General features: G+C 31.7%; 1 protein-coding gene across 13 annotated transcripts in view; it reads left to right on the top strand.

The window, feature by feature from the left end:
- LOC132735150 (myosin heavy chain, striated muscle-like) overlaps positions 1-12,549 on the top strand; it is a 33,203-nt gene that overhangs the window by 2,093 nt on the left and 18,561 nt on the right. For 6 of the 13 annotated variants that reach the window (XM_060722055.1, XM_060722057.1, XM_060722056.1 and 3 more), the window contains exons 4-13: positions 517-673; positions 3,596-3,623; positions 4,114-4,246; positions 8,601-8,693; positions 9,505-9,568; positions 9,904-10,002; positions 10,752-10,855; positions 11,056-11,194; positions 11,462-11,730; positions 12,026-12,196. In XM_060722055.1, the coding sequence (XP_060578038.1) occupies positions 517-673; positions 3,596-3,623; positions 4,114-4,246; positions 8,601-8,693; positions 9,505-9,568; positions 9,904-10,002; positions 10,752-10,855; positions 11,056-11,194; positions 11,462-11,730; positions 12,026-12,196 (1,257 nt within the window). Of the gene's footprint in view, positions 1-516; positions 674-3,595; positions 3,624-4,113; positions 4,247-4,764; positions 4,883-7,054; positions 7,148-7,797; positions 7,891-8,352; positions 8,446-8,600; positions 8,694-9,504; positions 9,569-9,903; positions 10,003-10,751; positions 10,856-11,055; positions 11,195-11,461; positions 11,731-12,025; positions 12,197-12,549 lie in introns of all 13 variants that reach the window. The other 7 variants (XM_060722060.1, XM_060722058.1, XM_060722063.1 and 4 more) reach the window with 4 other exon arrangements.

Below are 12,549 nucleotides of genomic sequence, written 5' to 3'. Positions count from 1 at the left end.
CCATACAAAGTTCGTCTTTGTAGCGATTTTGAAAATTGATTACAATAAATCAGTATATGTCCCTCTTACTTTCATCGCTCGTGACTACTTGGAATTCAATGATTCTAAAAATAGTATTTGAGAATTCATTTATATGTTTAACGGTTTGTTAATGATAATATTTCTTTGCTAATGAGTGTATTTACATTAAGTAATTAAAAACAAAAGTTTCTTATTCTTAATACGTAGTTTCTCATTTGAATCATTTTTTTGAGGATTTAGCTATATTAATTTGTGTGCACGGAGAGGAGTAAGAAAATGGTTAAGTTTAACACAGTGGTGTGTATCATATATTCTTTAAATGATATGTAGTTCTGTATATATTCTTTCCTGTTTTTGAACCTGAAATTTTGAGATTTTGCAAAAATAGTAGTACTTGTACGAAAATTAAACAACCTTATATGAGTCCTTTTCTACAGCCTATGCCTTATCAAAATATATAAATATAACCATATCAATTAAACATGTTTTTTACAGACGTACTCCGGCCTCTTCTGCGTGGCTGTGAACCCTTACCGCCGCCTGCCCATTTACCTTGACTCAATTATCGCCAAGTACCGTGGCAAGAGGAAGCTGGAAATGCCCCCTCATTTGTTCTCCATTGCCGACAACGCCTACCAGTACATGTTGCAAGGTAATGTCTTAAACATAACGAAACCGTTACTTATAAGTTCATTATAAACGTGGGTTCAATTTTTGGACATATTTTCGTGTGTAAAATATTATTAAGATGAATCAGCCCTTTTTTCCTGCCAGTCCGTACAAATCGTCTATCTTTCCATTTGTCATAAATGTTGCAAGTGTACATTCATAGAACGAAAAGGTAATAAGGTCCGCTCTCAGATACTCATAATATAAATGTATGAAACTAAAAACGTATAATTAGTATGGTGAAGTTATATTTCAGTATTCTGTAAGTGAATATTAGCGTTGATTTTTATTGTTTTATTCTTTATTCTATAACCAATGCATTTTTGTCATCTTTAATTGTGTGTCTGATTCGTTTTGCACAAAAGAATCTGTAAGTTGACTGGTATTTTTCACGTAGTATGAAGAAAATGACAATATTTGATAAACACTGTCATTAATGTCATTTTTCAGCATTGATAATATTCTTAATGTTATATTAATATAAGATAAACATCACAAATCATTATTCATTTACATCCGAGGAGAAATAGCTTCTCTTCTTTTGCTAAATCATTCTTTTAATCATAAGGTAAGTCTTCCCATTGATTTGATGTTTTCTTTCATTTGTTAGCCGTTTTTTAACTTATTTTATATCTAAAATATCTTGTATTTGTTATAAACAGTGTATACCATAATTTTCCCATTACACTTCTTCACTCTTATACGATTTCTGCAATATATCTATGATTAAGGGCAATAAAATAGACTCAGATCAAATTAAGACCATGTTAACATCTATTACCCCACGAGTACTCTCTACAAATATCATTAAAATCTTATAACAACTTTCCAAGCTCTGTTTAACAATTGCTTATATTTCAAGGTTATCTTATAAGCGGTATTTAGATTTTAAGATGAATTGCCCCTGTCGATAGCCTCAGTGAAGAGATCTTATTACTTGCCGGAAGAGTTTGAAATATCTGCCAGAATTCTGAAACGCTCGCTCCTAATATGGGAGACTTGTTCTAAAATTAGAACACCTGGTGCTTATCAGTTTTCACACAAACGCTACCGGCGTCTGGTTATAAAATTTACCTGGACGTAAATATATAAACATTTGCCAAGAAGATTTTGAAGGAGTAACGGTAATGGTTGATACAGATAGAGATAAAATTTCAGAGGGAAGCTTCAACATAAATTTCCTCATGTATTTATACTCAATAAAAATAGTGTAAAACTGACACGAAAAATATGCCGTTTAATGTCTATAGATGATTTACTTTGAAAAAGTTGTTTATATATTTTACATAAATAGGTTCCTTTTAATTTACTTTGAACAAAGAAAGTTTATTGTTTTTAACCAGAAAAATTGTTTGTTAAATTACTCATTTAAAACATATTTTCAAAAAAAAAAATAATATTTTTGTAGACTTAAATAATCAAATATTGCAAGCGATAAATAGTCATGCTTTATTGACTGAGCAGCTTTGCTAAAATCTTTTTTTGTTTTTATAAAATAATTCATTATTCTGATGATATTTTAACGTCAAATAGTAAGTTCAGAAATTAAACTGTCTGAAGGATTATTTCACAGAATAAGAACTAGCCTATTTGTATACTCCTGAATCCGTAATGAGTAATTCTGGTAAAAAAAAATCTTGGTATTGAAAGAAGTGTTACCGTGCCAGCTCCTATATAATACACTTAATATAAATGCAGCACTTGTGTTGTTTTTTCAAATGCATAAAATTTTGATGAAGTTGAATAAAAGAGCAATAAGTGTGATAATGGTTAGTTTATAGTAGTATAATTATACAATGTACATTGCATTAAGTATCTACACATTTTGACGTAAGATACCCCGGTAGATATGTTACATCAATATTAGAAATACAATCATGTTAAATATTTTCATAGAAATACACGTACCACTTATAAGAAAAAATATCCTATGAGACGTTTAAAGTTTTTGTTTATTAGTCATAAATTGTGTTATTGTTGTACAAATGTTACATAATTACATATTTTTTTCTTTCATCTTCAAGTCAAAAACTATATTTCATTTATCCTTATATTACTATAGTACAAAAAAAGGTACGATCAACAGAGCAGTTTTTGTAAATACAAAGTTACCGCGAACACTGATTGTTTTTACATTAATTTGTTTTACGCACTTAAGCTGTTGAAATCGAGAGCATTCGTACAGTCTGGCTATGCTGTTTACTGTTGGCAGCTCAGTGATTTTATTTTCATACTTCATGAGCTTCGTTAAACTTTAAATGGTCTCTTCCAAATTTAAAACTGGGAAAATCATCACACAATTTAGCAGTTAAGGGCTATGAGCTGAGCCGTTGAGGTCAAACGATCGTTTTTAAAGGCCCGTTATGCCTCAGAAATCCATATTTTTTTAATTTTTAGAAATGACAAACATGTGTTTAATAAAGTTTAAACAGTGGATTAAGACAATGCATATAATTATGAGATGTTTTTACGACTGAAAAAAAAACAGCTATTTGTTGAAAGGTAGCAAAATGTAAAAAAGTAGTATTTTTACTTCCATACATGATTTTCATACAAAATACTAATTAACTATAATTTTACCAATTGTCAGCAAAAGATAGAGCAAATGTGTAAACTGTAACACGAGACCAAACACAGATTTTGAAAAATAAATATGATAGCATTTCTAAGGCATAGTGAGCCGTTAATTTGTTTTTATACGCATTTCTAGACAACAGAGTGGATTTTAGAGGCATAATTAATGGGTTTTTAAGAAGAATGAGCATTTTTATAAAGAAAAAAAAACGCTTTAAAATATTTCATAAAATACTGTAAACAATGCAGTTTTATAAAAAAAAAATCCAATTAGTCAGTACTATAAGTCTATTTACTAAATGGTTCTTACATTACAATTGATTTCTTTCAGATCGTGAGAACCAGTCCATGTTGATCACGTGAGTTCAAATTAAACTCTTTCCCGTGTTATCCCCACAAGATTTCCAACCGCATGCCTCACGTACAAAATGAAATTTTATTACACATTGAATATTTTATATTCTTTGATAAAATGATTTGATAAAAAAATATTTTCGTTTTCATATCACTAGAGCACTGTTAACACTCAGTGTTGAATTACAAATATTTCGCAGATGCTAGCTTAATATAAATTTTACAAATCCGACACATAGTTGAATCATTTCTGAATTACAAAATAATTCAGTATTATGGTATTGACCGATTCCATAAAGGAACTATTAATGGTAGCATCTGTGAAAATTACGTTTGCTGTGAAATCCTTCCTTTCCTTCACCAACATCTTACGATTTCTTGTGACTAACAATCAAGTTATAAGGAACTATGTAAAACTATTTTACTAATACCTCAACCTTTCTAACTTGTTTCTGTTTTTTTATCTGTTTTATATATTCTTTTACCACCAAAAAGAGGTGAAAGTGGCGCTGGTAAAACAGAAAGTACGAAGAAAGTTATCAAATATTTTGCCATAGTTGCTGCCAATATCTACAAAAAGGGAGAGACAGCCAAAATAGATTCAAAAGCGCAAGACTCTCCCTATGCCGTAAGTTTCTGGCAATAAAGCGTGTACAGCGTGACCAGACACTGTACATAATTATCACATTCTGAAATGATTCACTGTGCAAAATTATCATCTTATTCTTCAAGCATTTGTCCAAAAAAGCAATCCTAACATTTTGAGTCCGTATTGTGTCCATAAAAAAGCTATATGTAGAACGTATAGCTTTTCTAAATAACGGAGCACAGTGGAATATTTCTTTTGAACTATGGTCATGCAAAGAGTAATAATTGCATACTGATTATACTTAGTGATAATTTACATTATAAAATACTATCGATCAAAATGACACAATAATATTGTAATATATGACAACACCAAACAAACACAAAATTAACAAAATTACACGGGCTTCAGTAAAGTGGTTGAACTAAATCAGTAATTAGTTAATGCATTCTATTACTCTTTGCATAGATGGATATATTTACTTAACCATATCTTCTTATAAATTGTATGATATCGTATATGTATGAATTATTTATTTATATAAAAATTTGATACAGTGGAGAGTCCGGTGCTGGTAAGACTGAAAACACGAAGAAGGTAATTATGTACTTTGCCAAAGTAGCTGCCCAGCTCCAGAAGCCGATAGAGGATGAAAAGGAAAAAGAAATCAAGAAGGTTGTCACGTACTCTAAACCTTGTAATAGATTGCACGAAACTATATGACGTTCATGAAAGGTCAATAGTAATCTTAATGGTTCACAAATAAGCCATTAAGCTCTAATTATGTCATTTTTAAAAAGCAACAAAAAACATTTATTTTAAACCCAGTGATTTAATACAGTTTGCCAATATAACCCTTAAATGTTATGTTGATTGTTTACAATTCAATACCTTGCATGGGTTTTCGTACTTTATTTATAGGTCAACATTGAAGGCCGTGGACATACAAAGTAGATTGACTTCACCATTTCGCATGCTTTTACCCCACTGTTTCCCCATTTCTCGGTTTAAATGGAAAACATTTATCTTTTAGATTTGTAGAAAGAGCATATATTTAAAACAAAATGTTCTGGATTTTATTTCGAAAATAACTTTTTTACAGTGATTAGGATATTTAAGGCAAATGTTTTCCATTTTCTTGCCACCCGTTATCACCAATACCTATCTAATAAACATTTATTTTGATATGTTATTTTTTGTTTGTTCGTTCCTATTTCTATGGCAAACTGTTTAAATTCTGTCCAATCCAATTCATTGTTTCGTGCAAGATATTGATAGAAAAGGGAAAGAGAATTAGAGAGATGTAGTTACCCTGAGTGAACCCTTGTTTTTCTGTTAACTCTTCACTTTGTTATAAAAAAAACACCCATTTCAGATTTCTGACAGGTGCAGTCACAACGATCCTATTTGAAATTAACATGTGTATTTTAGTTAACGTAGTGAAGCTTGCTGTGATACCGAGTGGTAAAATTAGTAAAGAACGTCCTGTAATTGAATTTTAAGTATTTACATTGTTGAGTCAATTTAAGCTGTTTTCATTTAACTTACATGGATCATTTTGTCATCATAATTATAGATATTAGTTTGCTTATTTTCACTATTGTCATATGTATAGGCTAATCAGTTGTTAAGTAAAATTGTAAAACTAGTTATTATTGATATTTCATGTTACCAACATTTTGCTACATCATTTCATCTATTTTTGTAAAATGTTTAACATCTATGTCTTTTTTTCTTTTCTTTACCCTATTATCCTTTACCTACTCCCCTTTTTTCAAAAACCTTCTATTTCCTTTCCTTCTTCACAACCGAACCCTTAAAAAACAAAAAAAACAACAAAAAACTAACAAATCAATTTTATCAATCCGAATTAACTACCCTCTTTCTGTTTCTACCTCACAATACCCTCAAACCCCTTTACATTTACACCTACCCAAATACAGGTTTTGAAAGGCCCAATGCTTGTCAGAGGATGAGTTACACTGTGACTATTCAAAGAAAGAGCGATAGTAAGTCAGTTTGACCCTGGAACATAGAATGGAGACCCCTTTTACAGCCCGAGAAGTTCTATGTTTTTGCTGTTTGCCTCGGGAACTTTTATTATCATTGTTATTATTATTATTATTATTGAACCAATATTTAGTTTTAAACCTTCAATATAAAAGATAACGAATAACGTACTTTTTTTACTCTTCCCATACCAGTTTGATGTGAAATTAATACAGTTGATTCATTCCCTATGTTCACCCTTCCCTCTTTTCTCGCGAGACTTTCTTGTTCGAATATAACAACATGAAATGTTTTACCCGCTTTCACTGACAATATTGTTATACTGACAATGTTGCTTGAAAAAAAAATATGATTGGAAGAGGTTGGCTTCGCCATGGTACTCTCCATAAAAAACCACGGGTTTTCCCTGTCACCTTACGATTTTCATAACAGTTATTTTATACTAAACTGCTTAAAGTTGATATTAATCTATTTCGAGTCGAGTTTTCCCTGTAGTTAGACGTGTTCACAATTGTTACAAACCTATTAATACTTATATGTATATGCAAATCCTGCGTGCTTCTTTTTACAGAGGACATCATATATTTTCATCATTTACATTTTGTTTTTAATTGCTTTTAAGGCAAAGAAAAAATAATTATTTTATTATGGCTAATGTAAGACATTTACGCAAGAAGAAAAACATTGTGCTAGCAGGTATACTTTTGCCTGTTTTTATTATCATGCATATTTATGATTTCCTAAGAAACGTCACAAATTGCACGGGTGGCGTTTCTGAATGAGCGGAATCTGATTTGTTTTGTACATTACTTTAATCGAGTAGCTAAAACCTTACAGGGTACACTTGAGGATCAGATTATTCAGGCTAACCCATGTCTCGAAGCATATGGCAATGCTAAAACTACAAGAAATAACAACTCCTCCCGATTCGTAAGTAAACAAAATAGAAAAGACGGCGATGGCAGTAACCCACGTGTCATACACTCTAGATATAGAAACCCTTATTTTATTTTGATATTTTCGAATGGTACCCATACCCGGTATTTCCCGTAATGTGTTACCTTCCAAATCCAAGAATGCTCTTATTCAACAATCCTGTCTGAATTCTAAGGCGAAACTAATACTTTTTTTTTAAAAAAACTAAAGTAAAAAATCCTTTAGTCTGCATCAGTCTCCTTGTCAAGCTTACTTACCCCTTCTCAAAACGCACGTTTTCCAACATTTAATCAATATACCATACAAAAATAATAATTCCTGTGTGAAGTATACCCATTTTCTAAACTCTTCAAAGCATCATGGCACGACCCTTCCTATTTATTCCGCTCCAACATTTCTGAAGGTTTTTTTAATGCCTTTCAGATATTGTTAGATATGGTTTGGGTGTTAAATAGATTGGTCTGAGTTTCCACGGACATTATCTTTTTTTTCTATATTACAGCATTATGTCATTACCTTACTTTCCAGCATTAATATCTCCACCACCTTTCTTGTGTGATCTTTTACATAGTTTTTATTTATTGTGTGATTTGTGTTTATACTTTATCTTGATGTTAACCGCTCTGCTTGCTGTGCATATTTAGGGCACTTTAGAAGATCAAATCATACAGGCGAACCCTGTCTTAGAAGCATACGGAAATGCTAAAACTGTCAGAAATAACAACTCCTCTAGATTCGTAAGTAGCCAGCGAGCTTGATCTTTATCAAGCGTGATGGATCATCCCTTTTTTTACCTACAAACCCTTCCTAGATTGATACTGATGGTTGCAGTGTTAACATGGAGTATTAGAGTATTTAATTTTCCCTTTCTTTTACATTTTTTTATATTTGGTGACAGTGTGTACCTCCCTTCCCCTGAAGAATATATCCCCATACCCTGCCGACCTTCCCTCTAGACTTATATAACCTTCAATCCTTGGAAGTTTAATTGTCTTACCAACGAAGGAGAACAGAATATTGTAAAAATTTAAAAACCTTTTTGCATAGCTGCTGTTTTAAAAACGAAGACCATTTGATACTGTAATCATAATTGTGATCGTGTTGATAAGAAAATGTTCTCCTCCGTTGAAAAAGTGTGCTGATAGAATTGTTGTATATCTGAAATTAACCATATTTTCCTGTGTGTCACATTACTGTAGCGTACTCTTGAAGATCAAATTATCCAGGCGAATCCAGTTCTGGAAGCCTATGGTAATGCTAAGACAGTTAGAAATAACAACTCCTCCCGTTTTGTAAGTACAAAAGGGGTAATGAATGCTTTAGATTACCTCATATAGTTACACAGTATTAGATAAGTTAATCCCTTAACACATTTATCCTACTTTTATTAACACTTGCATTTTATGTTATGTTTTCTTTCTCTTTCGTGTGTGTTTGCGCCCTGTAGGGAAATCTTGAAGATCAAATTATTCAAGCCAACCCAGTGTTGGAAGCTTTTGGCAACGCCAAGACTATCAGAAATAACAACTCCTCAAGATTTGTAAGTATACATATTACAGATCGATTGACATATTTTAGATTTCCTTTCTCTGGAAGTTAATTATGACTTTATTTTCCAATTGCTAGTTATAATGTAAAAGTGTACTGACGTTAAATAGGCCGTACTAGTGTCTTCTGTCTGCCATCTGATCAGATTTTGCATCGCGTCACTTAAATATGAGGATATGAAAATCAACAACACGACAACTACAACACTTGCATTAGGTCTCAAACTCTGTACGACGACTTTGGGAGATAAAAAACGAACCTCAATGAATGTAATTATCACTTCATTTACAAACAATTGTCATCCAATTATAATCGTTCAGATAACATTAGAAAAGTATAAATGTAAAAATCTATTTTCTCGACTTGCAGTCATTTTCTTATTTCTTTGGTGTGATACCCACCTTAATGCACGAACCCACAATTCACCTGATAATTGTTATTCCAATCCTGCATGGACTTATTATTCTATACATATACATGTACATATATATGGACTATTTTTATACCTTTCAGGTATACAGGTTAGTCTTACATGAAAATATATATAATATACAATACATGTACTTTATTTTGATTAATAGACTCTCACCCATTTTGTATAGATAATTATTATACTGACGTTTAGAGAAGAACATATTCGATAAAAGTATTTAGGGAACTTTGCAGATATAAAGTGTACATGTACATCAGAAGTTTCAGACATTCAGATTAATATGAAATTTTGATAATTTTAAAATGTGAATTTGATATAAACATTGTTTTTAACACGAAACTGCAGAACCCTTTTCCCATTTTTTATGTAGGGTAAATTCATCCGTATCCACTTTGGACCTACTGGAAAAATAGCCGGAGCTGATATTGAGACTTGTAAGTTATGGTTCCTTCTTTATCAAATAAATTCTGATCCTTACTTAATACAAGTATATTGGGCAATTAAAATTTAGACTTATTTCCTTTTCATTTTCCTGTGTAGCTATGAAAAAAAGAAACTACCTCGATCAAAATTATTATTATAATTGCCGTATTGGAAGATTTTTCTTCTCCCTTTTTACTGTTATATTGGTCGACATTACTCTGAAATATATGTTAGAATATGTAAATGGCATATTATACATACTTTAATTATATTTTCATTCCTCGGTTGCTGTTTCTGTCAATATATATCGCAAGTTTTGACATGTAACATTTATCCTGTTTTACAGACTTGTTGGAGAAGTCCCGTGTGACCTTCCAGCAATCTGCTGAGAGAAACTACCACATCTTCTACCAGTTGCTCTCACCTGCCTTCCCAAAATACCATGGTATAACAGTTGTTCTATATTTCTTAAACCTGTAACAGCAATTGCTTTGTCATATATGTTTGTCTTTTTTGAATTTAATAATAACGAAACGCTTAAGTATTTCTACAATATGTCTAGTTCTGACAACAACAAAAACTAATTATGTCTGTAAGTTTGACTGCAAAAAGCTTAGTTCTGATTGCAATAACTTTAGTTCTTACTTTAACACTTTGATTAGATCTGACTAGAACTCATTAAGGTTTGACAACGTCACGTTAAGGTTTGACAACAACACGTTTAGGTCTGACTACAATTTAGTGAAAACATCAAGTTTAGTTCTGACTACAATACGTTTAGTTCTGACAGAATAATAGTTCTTAGTTGTTCAACATTAGTTAGTTGAAAACAAAATTTATTAAACACCAAATTTATTTGATACAACAAAGCATTTAGTTTTATCAATAAATTATTCTGAACCAATTATTAGTTCTGACACAAAACTAACGTATAATAGGTCTCTACAACACAGCTAGTTGACGCCAATAATTTATCTGACAAACCGTTAGTTCTGATTGCAATATGTTTTGGCCTTTCTACAAAACGTTTTAGTATTTGAAGAGGTTAAACAGAATTAACAGCATTTTGTCATATGCTAATAATTTAATTAGCACTAAATGAATTTATACCTGTTGCATTAATGATTAACTGGCATCATTGAGCATTAAGATTTGATACGCCTAATGTCTTATACTATGTTTTTTACATTGCAGAGATTTGCTTGGTGTCATCAGATCCAGGCTTGTATTCCTTCATTAACCAGGGTGTGCTGACTGTCGACGGTATCGATGATAACGAAGAAATGCACATCACTGATGTATGTTGTCATTTTTATCTGTAAACAAAGCAGTATCCAGTACATGTACTCCTAAAACAAATTCATCTTGACATTATGTATACTTCTGTATTTAATAACTGCAACTCTTTGCAATAATTTTTTCAAGTTTTATCGAATTTAAAATATTGTAATATTGTAACCAATATCTTGTTTAATGATTCATGAATCTTATGTTATAGGAAGCCTTTGATATTCTTGGATTCACAAACGAAGAGAAGACAAGCATGTTTAAATGTACTTCAGCTATCATCCACTTTGGTGAGATGAAATTCAAGCAGAGACCGAGAGAAGAACAAGCCGAACCCGATGGAACAGCAGGTATGACGGGAAAGCTATACTTTAATGTGTAGTCTTACTCTGACCGTAGTCGGAGTGACAAAACAGCATTCTGTTACTATTTTTTTATATGAACATTCTTCCGTTAGCAGAATAAAGTTTATTCGGTTTAAAAATTTTGAAACATTTGTATCCCATTATTAATTTCAAAGAATTTCATCTCAATATTGAAATATTTGTCGTGTTTGAGGTTTAAGATATGTGACCCTTAAATTGAAAATTATATTTCAAAAATCTATCTATTTTCAGAGGCTGAGAAGGTTGCATTCTTGCTTGGAGTCAACGCCGGTGACTTGTTGAAGGGTCTCCTGAAACCCAAGATAAAGGTCGGAAACGAGTTTGTAACCCAGGGTCGTAACAAGGATCAAGTTGTGTACTCTGTAAGCGCTCTGGCCAAGTCTCTCTACGACCGTATGTTTGCATGGTTGGTCAAGAGAGTAAACAAGACCCTTGACACCAAGGCAAAGAGAAACTACTTTATTGGTGTGTTGGATATTGCTGGTTTCGAGATTTTTGACGTAAGTTCACATGGGAGCTTTTTATATCGTTCATTCATTTCAGAGTTTTATTAAGAAATCTATTATTTCCGGATATCTTTCTAAATATACTGTTATTCGCCTTACAATATATTCCTATATTTGTTTATGGTAAAATTTGAGTTAGTGAAATAAGGGAAAACGGGCTTAAATCATGACAAACAATCGAAAGTGTTGACTTGACAAGACAAAAGACAAAACTTCAGTTTCATATACATGCATATAATTTTTCCAATGGTAATATAATTATATGCATATTATTTTATATTTTCAACAGTTCAACAGTTTTGAGCAATTGTGCATCAACTACACCAATGAAAGATTACAGCAATTCTTCAACCATCACATGTTCATTCTTGAACAAGAAGAATACAAGAAGGAAGGAATTCAGTGGGAATTCATTGATTTTGGTATGGACTTACAAGCCTGTATCGATCTCATTGAGAAGGTATGTTTTGTGTGTTCTGAAGATGTTTCTAAGTTAACAATTTCACCAGTGTTATGTTTTAATGTTGAATTCAGGTTTAAACCGGTGCCAAGGAGGGAGTCATAAACAGTAGCTGACATCTAACGGTAACGTCCATGAACATGCTCAAATTATGTCTGAAACATTTAGGACGTCATTATAAACATTATAAACTATAAAAATGTTTTACAAGATTCAAATTAGTGTTGGATAAAAAAAATCGTTGATTTTGAATAAACATATCCAAATTCAATGCAATATGTTATGATTATTCCATTTCTCTGCAGTTGCGTCAATTATTATATTTACTAGGTTTACAATTAATTGTCATTGTA

The sequence above is a fragment of the Ruditapes philippinarum genome, unplaced genomic scaffold (genome assembly GCF_026571515.1).
Source record: "Ruditapes philippinarum isolate M1 unplaced genomic scaffold, ASM2657151v2 ctg555_1_1_1_1, whole genome shotgun sequence".
Lineage (NCBI taxonomy): Eukaryota > Metazoa > Mollusca > Bivalvia > Venerida > Veneridae > Ruditapes > Ruditapes philippinarum.
This window is presented reverse-complemented; position numbering and strand designations above follow the sequence as displayed.